The sequence below is a fragment of the Solanum pennellii genome, chromosome 6 (genome assembly GCF_001406875.1).
Source record: "Solanum pennellii chromosome 6, SPENNV200".
NCBI lineage: Eukaryota > Viridiplantae > Streptophyta > Magnoliopsida > Solanales > Solanaceae > Solanum > Solanum pennellii.
Window position 1 is genome coordinate 9,048,013 of NC_028642.1, and position 15,930 is coordinate 9,063,942.

The 15,930-nt window shown below is 33.0% G+C and overlaps 1 protein-coding gene across 4 annotated transcripts in view; it reads left to right on the forward strand.

Annotated features, from left to right (window-relative positions):
• The first annotated feature begins 2,902 nt into the window (after positions 1–2,902).
• LOC107023474 (chaperone protein ClpB4, mitochondrial) overlaps positions 2,903–15,930 on the forward strand; it is a 55,062-nt gene continuing 42,034 nt past the window's right edge. For 3 of the 4 annotated variants that reach the window (XM_027917613.1, XM_015224183.2, XM_015224182.2), the window contains exons 1-4: positions 2,903–3,315; positions 4,178–4,396; positions 4,467–4,707; positions 5,178–5,373. In XM_027917613.1, coding sequence (XP_027773414.1) covers positions 3,076–3,315; positions 4,178–4,396; positions 4,467–4,707; positions 5,178–5,373 — 896 coding nt within the window. In that variant the 5' untranslated portion in view covers positions 2,903–3,075. The remainder of the gene's footprint in view (positions 3,316–4,177; positions 4,397–4,466; positions 4,708–5,177; positions 5,374–15,930) is intronic. The other variant, XM_015224184.2, reaches the window with a different exon arrangement.

The window sequence follows — 15,930 nt, forward strand, 5'->3', positions numbered from 1 at the left end:
GGTTTTTGTGAGAGAACCCTTTTATTGATAGCCAACAAAGGGTAGTATGATCAAATATTTATTGTGCCTTTTAAAAAAGTCACAATCTTTAAAAAAAATACAACTTTTTTGAAATAGTCACAATCTTTCGGAAAAAATCACAACGTTTTGAAAAAGTAACAACACTTCTGAAAAGTCACAGTTCTTTGAAAAGATCAGAATCCTTTAATTTGAAGTCTCTTCTTTTAGTGTATTTTATATTATAACATAAATAAATATTGAATATGTACTAAATTAAGTGTTTAAGATGAAGAAGAATAATAGAAGACTTAGTTTGTAGTTTAAATTATGAGAGAACTCCTCTATTTATAGCGCCAACAAAGAGATAGAGCATGTGTTTATTGTTCCTTATTAGAAAAGACACAACTTTTCAGAAAAGTCACAATTATTTTGAAATTTCACAACTCAGTAAAAAAGTTATAACTCTTTACAAAAGTCACAATCCTTTAGAAAAGGCATAACACTTTTAAAAAGTTATAATACTTTGGAAAAGTCACAACTTTTTGAAATTATCTCAACCTTTCTGAAAAGTTACAACCCTTTGAAAAGATCACATCTTATGGGAAAACTCAAAGTTTTTGAAAAAGTCACAACTTTTTTATAAAGTATTAACCCTTCAATCATAATGAGGTTATGTTTATTCATGCACAATCAACAATTGTTATGGATTTGATTGAGAGTCGCTCGGAAGAATGGATTGGGAGATTCCTTGATGATCAAATATAAATTATCTAGTGAATATAATAAAACAAATTACATATAGGAAAAATCCTTTTGGACAGAAAAGGTGGCAAGAATTTGATCAGAATAATATTTTACGTATATTATATTACCTTTTTAAATATTTTTATCATTTTAACTTTAATAGCTTTTAACTAAAAATGAGAAAAAGATTAGTCTATTTTAAAGTAAAAAAATATTATAAATATTTAATTTTCCGATCAAATTCTGGCCAAATTTTCTCGCCACATAGTAGTAGCCCTTACATATCATATCATATATATATAAAAGAAAATCTTAGGTCCGCCTACGTGGCGGCACCACAAACAAGAATTCCCTTATAAATTTATTTACTTCCAAAACTAGCCTTTCTCATTCATGAAAAGTTGTGACTTTTTTGAAGAGTTGCGACTTTTACGAAGAGTTGCGACTTTTTTAAAAAGTTGTGACTTTTACAAAAAATAATTGCAACTTTAATGAATAGTTATAACTTTTATGGAAGATTGTGACTTTTCCTAAGGGTTGCAACTTTTCCAAATAGTTATGACCTTTAGGGTTGCAACTTTTCCAAATAGTTGTAACCTTTCCGATAAGACACAATAAATATTTATCGTGTTGTCCTTTGTTGTATATAAATAGAGGTATTCGTCTCATTTAAAACAACGATAATTATAAACCTCATTTTATTTTTCTTCTGCACAACTAAATATTTGTTCATGTTGAGTGGCTTGCTGACATCATTACTTATAATACCGATATTGGTATGTAATTTTATAATTATTAATTTATGCTTATGTTATTAAGAATAAATGATAATATAGTGTTTTAGTTTTAGTTACTGATAGGTTTAAAATATTATTTTATAAAATTTGTGGCGATTATGAAAGGTTCTAACTTTTTCAAAGACTTGTGACCTTTTCGATAAGACACAATAAGAATTATTCACACTACCCTTTGTTGTTTATAAATAAGCATTTATTCTATTATTACAGTACCTGGTATATTTTTTACAATCATTAATTTATGCTTATGTTATTAATTTTTATTTTTGAGTACATGTTTTAATCTTTGTTGTTTATATTTATGCTTTTGTTCATTATGTTGAAATATATTAATCAAGAGTTTTATGTAATCATTTAGACTATTTGTGTCATGTAGATTATAATTCTAACTTTTAAAATAAATGACTTTAATGTTTTCAATGGCTAAAAGACAAAGGGGTGTCCAAGAATGGACTTTTGAGTTTTCAAAGTTATGGTGATTCCACACTACCTTAGAGTTTTAGTTATTCAACTTTCTATCTTATCAAGACATTCAATCGATTAGTGACATTTAAAAAATAAAGGAATGTAGTGGGACGGTAAGTATTGTACTCAACCTTAATCAAAAGATTGCTTTCAAATGGTTGATTAGAGTCAATGAATTACTCCTCAAAGTAGGATGAATCCATAATATTGAAATATTAAGTGAATAATTATATCCTTATGGATATTAGATTAAAGTCGCAAAAAATAAAGTTTTAACCATATTAATCGAAACATAAACAACAAACTATGCCTTTTGGATATCAAAGTAGTGTCATCGACTGCGAATGATTTTGAATAAGGGACTTGCTAAGACATCACTTAATCCAAATTATTTGAGCGAAATATGTTATTTCATTGAACTCCAAGAGATGTCCTTTTAAATATTAATTAACTTATCAAGTACACTACAAATTATATAAGATGTATAATATTTATATTTTATATGTAGAGGTATTTAATGGGACAAAAACAAGGCAATTGATCAATAAAACGTTTGTACTAACTTTTTAAAATACAAATATAGTATATACAATGAAATAATTATATATATATTTTTAAAGATTTTGGTGATGAGTAACTACAATAAAATGATAAATTAATAACAAAATACATAAAAATTTAGAATCAAATCTTTTTTGTTTTAAAATTAAAAAAAATTATTTTATTTTTAAATAAAACATTATTGACAATTTATTGTAGGATTATAGCCACTCAAAAACATTTATATTATCAAATCTTCATAAATTCACGCAGTAAATTTACCTAATATAAATAATAATCAGTAAAAAAGCTATTACTTTCAATTTGTTTTCGCTCCTTCTCCAAGCTTCCGGTTTACTTTACAGGAAGTTAGGAACATTCTACACTCTTCTGGTTACAATTTGTTTGTCCCTTGTTCCCGAAGCTTCAGTTTATTTGTCTCAGCGTTCAGTAAAACCCCATTTGTACAATCGCCAGACGAAACCCCATTTGCACATAAGAATTGCCGTAAGGAAGAAAAAGGAAGAGCATGGCGACACGTAGGTCTGCTCTCGCGGCCCTTAAGGCGTCTCGTTCCCGCGTACTGTCTCAGTCTCGTCCAGCAGTCTCTCGTCTCTCTGAGAATAGAATACTTGGCGGCAGCACCGCACCGCTTTGCAATGGGTTTGTTATTGCAGAAAGAAGTGCGGCCAGTTCTAATGTTTGGAGGAATTATGACTTGTTTGCCAAGATTTTCTTACGCTCATACTCCACTGCTAGCTCTGGACAGGCACGGTTTTCGTCTTCGTAATACCACTCATTTCTTTGTTCAATTAACTTCAATTGAATGCATAAGCTCCTTTATTCAGCTTTAGCTGCTTATTAAAATTTAATCCATGTGTACATAGTGCCAGTCCGAATACAGTTTTCTTATTTGATCGTGTTTTGGAACTGTACCTAGAGAGATAACTTTAAGAGAGTGGAGGCCTTAAATATTGTTGGTTTTACTACAAGTACTTGAGTTTTACTGATACTAGGACCTGAGAAGACTGTTTTATGAACTTTTATGTATGCAAATTATTATTATTATAGTGGTACATATTTAACCATTCCCCATTTGTAGGCACACATAGAATTTGATATCCTATTGTCAGTTGTTTAACAATTTGGTGGAGCACCCACTCTGCATTTCTCCCATTCTGTATAGACTTGTGTGATGGTTGTTTTATTTGATGCTGTCAGTTTGCTTCTTTTTTCCGGCTGTGCATTTCATTTGACAACAGTAGTGTTTCCATAAAAGCTGCTCTACTGTTTTACTATTGATGCAAAGAAGCAATGGTGTGAATGAAAGTAAATCTGCCTCCTCAACTATGTTATATCCTTTTAAACAAGGAAGCTTCGATGTTAGATGGTACAAAATACTAAGGGGGTCTGCAGATAAAAACAGCCTTTTTGATTAGGGTTCATTGATCTCCTAGGCATTGTCTAATATGAGAAGTAACCTGATTGTAGATATGTATCTAAACTATTATGCCATTTGTCAATTCTCTTTTAGTTTGCTTGATGATTGCTTGTTAATTTTGGCTAATTTCAGATTGTTCTGCCATATTGTTTGGTTGTTTCCTAAATTAATTTGTATGAAGATTTAGCAGATCAATAATACGGACTACACAGAGATGGCTCTTGACGCTATTGTTGGTGCTGTAGAAGCAGCACGGACCAACAAGCAACAAGTAGTTGAGACTGAGCACTTAATGAAAGCTCTTTTGGAGCAGAAGGATGGGTTGGCTCGAAGGATATTCACGAAGGCTGGGTTGGACAACACATCAGTACTGCAAGAAACAGATAATTTTATATCTCAGCAACCGAAGGTATGAAAAATGGAGGCTTATTGTGAATTCTGTAAGTTATTTGAATAGAACCATCAGATCTTCTTTCTAGCAGGTTGTAGGTGATACTAGTGGCCCAATAATGGGTTCACATCTTAGTTCCCTCCTAGAGAATACGAAGAAGCATAAGAAGGCAATGGAAGATTCTTATATGTCTGTGGAACATATGTTGCTAGCTTTTTTTTCAGACAAAAGATTTGGTCAAAAGTTATTTAGGGATCTCAAGCTTACAGAGGAGGCTTTGAAGGATGCTGTCAATGCTATTCGTGGAAGTCAGAGAGTAACTGATCCGAGTATGTATATGCATGTGTTTATATATAGCTTCAAGTTTTGTAGTCCTGTCTCTTCTGATATCATTCAATCTAGTTGGGTGGTATAGCCTAGTTATCCAACTTCATCACAATATAAGACGATCCTTACTTTGATCGATTGGGTTGGATTTTCTTTTGCAATCAATTTTGTTTGTTGACAATGATGTCTTGTAAGATAGTTAAAGCTCATTTTATTCCATAAAATACATGCCTAATAAAATAATTACTAGTAGCTGGTATAATACTCCATCCACATGGACTTTAGACTTTCGACTCGAAAACGTTTGTTATGTGTGGTAGAACCTTAATAACATGATGGAATATGTAATGCTCTTTGTGCCCTTGCTTTGTTATTGTCTTCTACTTGATACAGGAGTTGCCGATGACAGTGCTTTGAGGTGTCACTCATTTTTCTGGTTTCTGCTAATACATATTATCTTAACTCTTTCCAGACCCAGAGGGAAAATATGAGGCACTGGATAGATATGGAAATGACTTAACTGAACTTGCCAGACGTGGTAAACTTGACCCGGTAATAGGAAGAGATGATGAAATACGGCGCTGCATCCACATATTAAGTCGGAGGACAAAGAACAATCCTGTAATTATTGGTGAGCCTGGAGTGGGGAAAACTGCAATTGCTGAAGGGTATGATCTCTAGTCTTTTTTGGTCTCACTGTGTGATGTATGCGTATGTTTTTCTTTACATTTATGTGGTATCCTGTTTCAGTTGATAACACCCGAAAACATTACTGAAAATGCATGACTATTAGCTGAGGGAGGTATGTGCTATTTGGCAGACTCTCTGAGGGACTTACACGAGAACTTATTGCTTGTTTATATAGTTTCTGGACAATATGTCCGTACTGTTGACTGATTGTATTGTGAGATGGCTCCGGATATGTTATGTGGATTTGTCGAAAATTAGTAATTATGTCATTATCTGAAATAATTATCATCTTTCTTGTTTCCATGGTTCCTTGTGTTCATCTTTAATGAATAGTTGTGAGGTAAAGGAATATAGTTATCACACTTCTTACTTAGGACCTTTATGTTGCAGAATTAGGGAATCATTGAGTTTTATGTCAACTCCCTTTGCTTATAAGAATTGAGGTGGCAAAGCCCTTCGGATGACGTTGATTTTCTTTTTAACTAATAGAATGCCAAAATTGTGGTAGCTTGTAAAGCCTTGTATCGTCTTGTTTTTCTTTTACATAGGTCCAAGATAGTATAGTCTGCAACGTTGCTAGTATTGGGGGTTAAATGCAATTGGTAGCATTGCTCACATCGTCTATTATATGCATTATTTTAGGTATCTGAATTTTGTTTAATGGAGACGTGCTTTTGATAGCTTAATTTCTGAATGTCAATTACTTTTGTTTCTTCAAATGATCTTTTGATGCACTCATATGCTGGAGTATTAGTATTATGGCTAAAAGTGTTCACAATCTAAGAAATAAAATTGTATGGGTAGGGTAGGGTTGGAATGATGACACGACCCTATTCAAGAAGAGAAATAACACGGGTAGGGTCGGAATAGCGACACAACCATTCTGAAAAAGAGATTATCGGGGTAGGGTCGGAATGATGGCACAACCCGATACAAATCAGATTTGAGATGTCATCGGAAAGACAGGTGGAACTAAGGAAATCAAATTCGAGGAGTCACCGAAAAAGACACATGGTGCTATGCAACTCATATATGAGAAAGTAGTTTCGAAAAATTCGCGGTACTATGCAAATTAAAAATGAAAAATAGTCCGGAGAGATGCACGGTGCTATGCAAATTAGATATGCAAAAAAAAAGTCACCGGAATGATGAAAAAGTGCTACACAAATTAAATATGAAAAAATTAGTCATCGAAAAGATTGCACGGTATCAAAAAAATTAAATATGAAAAAGTAGTAAAAGGAATGATGGCATGGTGCTACACAAATCAGCTATGAAAAAGTAGTTATTGGAAAGATGGCGCTACACAATATTGGCTGATATGGGGTTGACACAAGGCAGTCTTAGAAAGTCATCAAAACTTGACGCACAATGACCTTTTTGGCGGAGTGTTCTTTCCTTAAAAATGGGGTTCATGGATATATTATTGATGTCACTTTTGTTAACATAATTATTGGCCAGATGAGCGAGACATATTTGGGTAATAGGCACTAATCGACAACGGAAACTCTTTGATTTTCTACTAAGATCTTAGAGACACTGATACCATTTGAGAAATATTGGAAAAAAAATATTATTGAATTGTTGTTGTATCGACGTTGATACATTGAGATTCTATTTATAGACTCCACAATATAATCCTTTACAATCCAACTATTTACTATTCTTATTCTATTCTAAATATGATTGTATAAACCTATTCCTATTCTAATAGGATTGTATAAACCTATTCCTATTCTAATAGGATTGTGTAAACCTTTTCATGTTCTAACATTTCCAAAATTATGTTCGTCTTTTAGTTGTTACTTGTTACTACTATGATTTTAGATTTAGCCTTTGTGGTTTGTATGTTCCCAGAAGTACTCGATATTTTTTTTAATTACATTAGTTGCTGTAGTTGTAACTTATTTATCTCAAGATATGAAATTCTAGTTTGTTTTATCTTATGAGAAAAAATGAAGTAACTGTTAGGCGGAAGTGGGTATTTCTGAATAGATACTTAAGTATATTGAAAATGGAGGTATTTTTTGCTTCAACCTAGACACACTTAAGTATATTGAAAATGGAGGTATTTTTTGTTTCAACCTAGAGACCTAATATAATAGGTTGGCATGAAATGTGGGACAATCCCAATGATAAATATTGGAAAATCATATTATTGAACTTGTATTGACGTTATTACACACAAATTGTACTTTTAGATGATATAACACAATCCTTTACCAAATTAAGATACTATATTCTATTTCTGTTCCTATTATAACTAGGATTATATATACCCGTTTGTATTCTAATACTACCCCCTCAAGCTGGTGCATATGAATTATATGTACCTAGATTGTTACAAATGTAATTAATACGAGGAAGATGAGGGACTTGGCGAAGATATTTGCAAGTTGATCACTTGACTTCAAAATTTTTGTAACAATATCTCATGAGTATCTTTTTTGACAAAGTGAATCAATCGATGTGCTTAGTCCTCTCATGGAACATTGGAGTTGATGTGTTATGAAGGACCGTTTGACAGAATACACTAAGTTTCATGTGATCGGTTTCTCAAAATTTTAGTTCAATTTGATTGAAATTAGCTCACAAGCTGTTACAACTATGCCTGATATTTCTCTTCTACATTAGATCGATCATGACACTAAATTACTTCTTATTAAAACACAATATCCGATTGTAGAATCTCTGTTAGAGGGTGATCTTGCCCAATCATGTTTGTATAGTCGGTGATACGCTCATGGCCTTGATCCTTGAAGTGTAGTCATTTACCAAGAGCGGACTTTACATATCACAAAATACCAACAACTACATCTCAATGACTATCACTAGGGGAAGTCAAACTGTCTTACATCACTTGCATGAAAAAAATGTCGGGGGTAAGAATTGAGATAGTTCAACTTTCCTACGAGCCATCTATATCTTTAATAATTACCGAGTGTCTCCTTTAATCTGCGAGGAAGCTTAACATGCGAATCCATTGGAGTGGCAATGGGTCTTCATCCCATTATTCTTGTCTTCTCTAGGAAGTCCAAGGCATAGTTGATATGAAATAACAATACTTAATCTAGATGGAGCAACCTTAATACCTAGAAATACTCAAGTCTATCTATTGAAAAAGATGTTGCTTCAAATTAGTTATACCATCTTGATTATTGTCGGTGACAATGATATCATCAACGTAAATAATCAAATAAATATATAGATTTGGTGTAGAATGTTGAAACATAGAGTGATTAGCTCCAATATGAGTCATGCAAAACACTCGAATTACTATGTTGAACTTTTCAAACCAAGCTCGAGGAGATTATTTCAGGCTATAGAGTGACTTATGCTATCGACATACAAGGCTACTTAACTCCCCTTAGCAACAAAATCAACTAGTTACTCCATAGAAATTTCTTTCTCAAGATTACCATGCAACCTATGTCCCACTAATGAAAAGGCTATTGACGAACGACAACCATAGAAAAAGATGAGCATATGCTATTTTTAGCCATGAGAGTGATTGTGTCGCTATAACCTTGCCCAAAGATCTAAGTATACACTTTGCCAACCAGGCGAGCATCAAGCCATTCAACTTGACTATTTGGACCAATTTTGACGCTATAAACCCAATGGCAACCAATAATAGATTTACCTACACGAATGGAGACAAGCTCCCAAGTACCACTCATATGGAAAGTAAACATGTTAACATTTCGTCTATCATAGCTTACCTCCATCCAAAATGAGAAATTGCTTCATTTGTGGTCTTAAGAATGGAATTAGAGGACAAAACTGATACAAAGCGATAATGAGGTGTTGATAGATGATAACTAAAGAATATATGACGTGCGTTAACATTGAGTGGATTGTATATCTTTTTTGAAGTGTAGTTGGTTGTCTTGGATAAGGCAAGTCCATAATCGGAGCAAGGTCCGACACATGACATGAGTCATTTGGGACTAGTGTTGGATGCAGACGAGGATGGTAAGTTAGGAGTGATGTCACTATAACTTGAGATGTAACAGTAATTGTAGATTCCTGAGTGGTCCGTACATGCAAGACCTCGGAGAAATTAAGATGATTAGAAGATGTATTGTAAGGTTAAGACTAAAAGAATATGACATTAGCGGACATAATGTATCAATGACGTTCGACTGAATAAAAGCAATACCCTTTTTGAACTTGAGAGTAATTTCTGAGCGCACGAGGGGCTAATTTATCTTTCCTTGGCGCTAAGTCATGAGTTAAGCATGTGCTTCTATATTGCAGCAAAAAAAACTTAACATCCATTCATTAAGATATTGCATCTTGAATAATCATCAATGAAACTAACGAAATAATGATATTCTCTTGTTGAACTAACTTTACTAGGATCCAAATATCAGAATGACCTAATGTAAAAACATGCTTTGAACGACTCTCAGTACTATGTGAAAATTTAGCTCATGTGTGTACCCCAGTTGGCAAGAGTCACAATCTAATCTAGATAAACTAGACACCTGACATTTGGAGGATATGTCAAAGAGCATGATGTGAAAGAATTTGAAGAGATAAGATAGTAAGGTTGTTGTAATCATGTCTTGTGTCAATCATTTATCCCATATTGCAGTCTTGCATAAAATGATGAAAGATGTTATGCCACAATGTGGCTAGATTAAAAGGAGAATGAGGGACGTAAAGAATTGAGTCTAGAGTAATAGCAGGACGAGACTATAAATAAACAATATTAGACAAAAATGATTTATTGCTGAAGATCCATGACCCATGATCCAAGAGTACTAGATTGTGAAACATAAGCAAAATCACTCGCAATAGAAGCATGAAGTTAAGCAACCGAAGCTATTTGTTGAGACTTTTGCTTACTTGTTTGATATAGAAGGAACTCGTCATATTCCGTTTGAGCATTCTTTGATGGTTTATTAGGCTGAGCGACATGTGCTACTTGTGGAGATGTTTGCTTACTTGTGCAATTTTGAAAGAACTCATTATATTTATTTAAAACAATAGGATCATCATGTCACAACCCGAAACCACACCCTAGAAGTTAGGGCACAATCTCAGATTGTGGCACGACGTCGTCGAACTCTCGGAGTTCTTAGACAAGCCTCTTTCATATCATTCATTGCATATACATAGTGAAAAGTAGTGCGGAATTAAAAATTTTCATAAAACATAATATAGTCTTCAAAATCTCTTTCATATAAAAGTAATAGGAAATACTAAGTCTCAATCTCATCATCTTAAGGCACAAGAATACTTGACTCGGCCCATACTTCAAAATACGAATATAGAAATACTTAGTCTATTACAATACTTTGAATGAAAACATAAAAGACATATATGCCCTTGAGTCAAGTGAGAACACAGTTGAACTTCTCTTGAACGATCTTCCAAGTCCAAGTCTTCACTTCTCAAAGCTCCTCACCTACCAAGAACTATATAGATAGCATGGAGTAGTACAACCACATGTACTAAGTATGACTTATGCAAAAAAAGAGTTAATACCTCAGATAGTCACTCAACTTTGCACTATTCTCTCAGAAAGTCACTCAACTTTCAATTTTCCCTCAAAAGTCACTCAACTATGCACTCTTCTCTCAGAAAGTCACTCAACTTTCAATTTTCTCTCGAAAGTCACTCAACTATCCACTCTTTCCTCAGAAAGTCACTCAATCTATTAAATTATTTTTAATTAAAATTTATTGATATTAATTATTTATATAACAAACCAAAAATTTTAAAAAATAAATTAAATCATTTAGTGATCTACCCACCTAACCCGACCCATTAAAAAAATATGATATCACCCATTTTATTTTATCTTTAATCCTAAATTAATCCCTCTCTTTAACCTTGAATTAGGATTAGATTAATTTAGGATTAAAGATAAAATAAAATGGGTGATATCATATTTTTTTAATGGGTCGGGTTAGGTGGGTAGATCACTAAATGATTTAATTTATTTTTTAAAATTTTTGGTTTGTTATATAAATAATTAATATCAATAAATTTTAATTAAAAATAATTTAATAGATTGAGTGACTTTCTGAGGAAAGAGTGGATAGATGAGTGACTTTCTGAGGAAAGAGTGGATAGTTGAGTGACTTTTGAGGGAAAATTGAAAGTTGAGTGACTTTCTGAGAGAAGAGTGCATAGTTGAGTGACTTTTGAGGGAAAATTGAAAGTTGAGTGACTTTCTAAGAGAATAGTGCAAAGTTGAGTGACCATCTGAGGTATTAACTCTGCAAAAAAATAATGAAAACGGACTGCATTGGAAATATGCATCTTTTCATTTAAAATCATATTATAATCATGATAACATCATAAATCAATTTAGAAACACATAAGATACTTCTAGCATGTAATTTCCTCACTTAAAGTCATCCTAAGATCCACTTAAGTCACACAAGAGAGACCGCTCATACACCCTCTCTAGATGTGCCTAAACGACCCTTAAGATTACCTTCAATGATTCACATACACACTAACATAGCAATCATAAACATCAGGTAAGATTCTTCTACCAAAGGTGAACTCTTAAGTCTCACTTGAGTGAGTTGTGAAGCGATCGCCCATACAATCCATTACACACACATTTAAGAGATCCAATAGACTCCCTAAGATAGAATCATGCTCACATAAATCACCAACATATAGATGATATGACATTCTCTTTCCAAACAACCGACCTACTTAAGTAAATCGAGAAGATAACGTCCATACTGACCTCTCCAAAGATTACCTAAATAGTCCTTAAGACTACCTAAGGCTTAGATCATGTCCACAAAATTAACAAACTTCCCTAACTAGAGTCATACTCAAGACTTCCAAAGACAAGACATGAAGAGATCATCCCTTATGCCCTCTTCACACTTTAGCTGAGAAATCCTTAAGTCACTTTAGATTAGGTACTCATTAATTTACATACTCCTTAACATAATTCATTAGTTCATTAGTTCATTAAGACTCATACATCACATAAAGGACATTCAAATAATGGTCTTGAACAAGACCTAGGAACTCCACATAACACTTTCAAAGTCTATTCTGCAATGTCTAGATAGCGTCCCATACAATCACCTAAACTCCATAATCTCCTCAAATGCTAATAGGTATTCCATATGATGAGAATAGACAATAATCGACATAGACCATGATAGCAAGACATGGAATTCAGAGTTCTATCCTACTTGATGTGGTTGTTCTATTTGCCAATGGTAGAACTTGGACACATCCCATGTAGGCACGTGGTTAAGGAATATGAAGGGCTTCTTTGTATTCTAGTCTCATACTTAACTAGAACTACTTTCCCTTACCATACTCACTCGGTGCTAGCTTTTGTTCTCATAGAGTAATTCATACATTAGGTTCACATAAAAGGGTTCCATAACTAGTTCATAACCCAATCACATTTATCCTACCAAGGAAGGTCCGCTAGGGCTACCTCACAATGGCGACAAGAAGTTCATGATGACTTTCCCAAGGATTAATATGATGCCGTTCCAACCAACTAAATTTAGGTCCATCATTCCTTTACTTTGAAGGATATCATTACGGCTTACACTTCAATCATTCTTAACCTTACCCTTAAGTGAAGGTTTTCACATAATAGACTGTCATATCATCATTTAAAGTCACATATCATTCATACATTCAAAACTAAGAGTTCTAACACCCTAAATCAAAACATCACATATTCATAATCATATATATATATCAATCAAGAGATACAAGTCAATCAAGACAAGACATCACCTACTTCACTTTTAACTCATAATGCAAGTCATTCTAGAAACACCTCTAAAACAACCTAACATCTTCAAGTCATCATATATGCCATCATAACATCATTAATATACTTCACATACACTCATAAAGTCAATTAGAAATAACCAAGACTTAACCTAACACTATACTCATAATGTCAAGTCAAAGTCTAACATGATCACTTAAGGCAACATAACTAGAAGAATACATATATGACTATATAACTTCACATGTAGATAGACAAGAAGTTCATGATGACTTTCCCAAGGATTAATATGATGCCGTCCCAACCAACTAACCTTAGGTCCATCATTCCTTTACTTTGAAGGATATCATTACGGCTTACACTTCAATCATTCTTAACCTTGCCGTTAAGTGAAGGTTTTCACATAATAGACTGTCATATCATCATTTAAAGTCACATATCATTCATACATTCAAAACTAAGAGTTCTAACACCCTAAATCAAAACATCACATATTCATAATCATATATATATCAATCAAGAGATAGAAGTCAATCAAGACAAGACATCACCTACTTCACTTTTAACTCATAATGCAAGTCATTCTAGAAACACCTCTAAAACAACCTAACATCTTCAAGTCATCATATATGCCATCATAACATCATTAATATACTTCACATACACTCATAAAGTCAATTAGAAATAACCAAGACTTAACCTAACACTATACTCATAATGTCAAGTCAAAGTCTAACATGATCACTTAAGGCAACATAACTAGAAGAATACATATATGACTATATAACTTCACATGTAGATAGACAAGAAGTTCATGATGACTTTCCCAAGGATTAATATGATGCCGTCCCAACCAACTAACCTTAGGTCCATCATTCCTTTACTTTGAAGGATATCATTACGGCTTACACTTCAATCATTCTTAACCTTACCCTTAAGTGAACGTTTTCACATAATAGACTGTCATATCATCATTTAAAGTCACATATCATTCATACATTCAAAACTAAGAGTTCTAACACTTTAAATCAAAATATCACATATTCATAATCATATATATATATATCAATCAAGAGATACAAGTCAATCAAGACAAGACATCACCTACTTCACTTTTAACTCATAATGCAAGTCATTCTAGAAACACCTCTAAAACAACCTAACATCTTCAAGTCATCATATATGCCATCATAACATCATTAATATACTCCACATACACTCATAAAGTCAATTAGAAATAACCAAGACTTAATCTAACACTATACTCATAATGTCAAGTCAAAGTCTAACATGATCACTTAAGGCAACATAACTAGAAGAATACATATATGACTATATAACTTCACATGTAGATAGACAAGAAGTTCATGATGACTTTCCCAAGGATTAATATGATGCCGTTCCAACCAACTAACCTTAGGTCCATCATTCCTTTACTTTGAAGGATATCATTACGGCTTACACTTCAATCATTCTTAACCTTACCCTTAAGTGAAGGTTTTCACATAATAGACTGTCATATCATCATTTAAAGTCACATATCATTCATACATTCAAAACTAAGAGTTCTAACACCCTAAATCAAAACATCACATATTCATAATCATATATATATATCAATCAAGAGATACAAGTCAATCAAGACAAGATATCACCTACTTCACTTTTAACTCATAATGCAAGTCATTCTAGAAACACCTCTAAAACAACCTAACATCTTCAAGTCATCATATATGCCATCATAACATCATTAGTATACTCCACATACACTCATAAAGTCAATTAGAAATAACCAAGACTTAACCTAACACTATACTCATAATGTCAAGTTAAAGTCTAACATGATCACTTAAGGCAACATAACTAGAAGAATACATATATGACTATATAACTTCACATGCAGATAGATAACGTCATGCTTCACATAATCAAACTACACAAATAGCCACATAACTTCAAGTAGTTGCCAATAAGGCCATGCTCATAATATTGCATAAAGTAACGCCGACAAGGCCACGTCAATTGCAAAAGAAACACATAACACCGCCACCATAAGTGGACCATATCAATCACAATAGAATCGAAGTATAACTAATATCAAATTAAAAAAATCCGAGCAATATACCTTCATTCCCTTGTCCACACTTCAATTCAATGCTAAATCATCCAATTCAACATCACAAGGCCCTTAGCCATGCCATAACCAACATTGCTTCTAATCATAAAATCCAATGAAATCTCTATCAATTCAATCTAGGTTTAGCAATCTAAGATCAATTAGATAACAATTGAATATAATTCTTATATCATTAGAAAGCCCATAAATAACTACGTAACAATTCATCATTATTAGCTTAATATCAAGTAACCCGCATTATAGTCAAAACTAGGGTTCATCCAAATCCATGGGTTCATAGGTAATTAGATTGAAATCATCAATACAATATCAATTAGATCATAATTCAATGTTTAGAAATCATTTATGCAAGAACCCATGGTAGAATCATGAAATTTGACTATTTACTTTAGAAAACTTTGAAAAACATGTTGAGAATTGGGCTCCTAGATGAAACGAGTTTCAAGGATCAAAAGCTATACCTCAAGGATGATAATTCTTCACTTTGATGAAGAATTTCGACAAAAAACCCCTCACCAAGCTGCCTCTTCAAGTTGGACTTCAATGGAGGTTTTGGAATATTTTCTAAGTGTTTTGGTTTTATGATTTTGAAGAATGAGGTCTTCCATGTGATTACCCTTTATATACTTAATTAAAATACTCAAAAGACCCTAA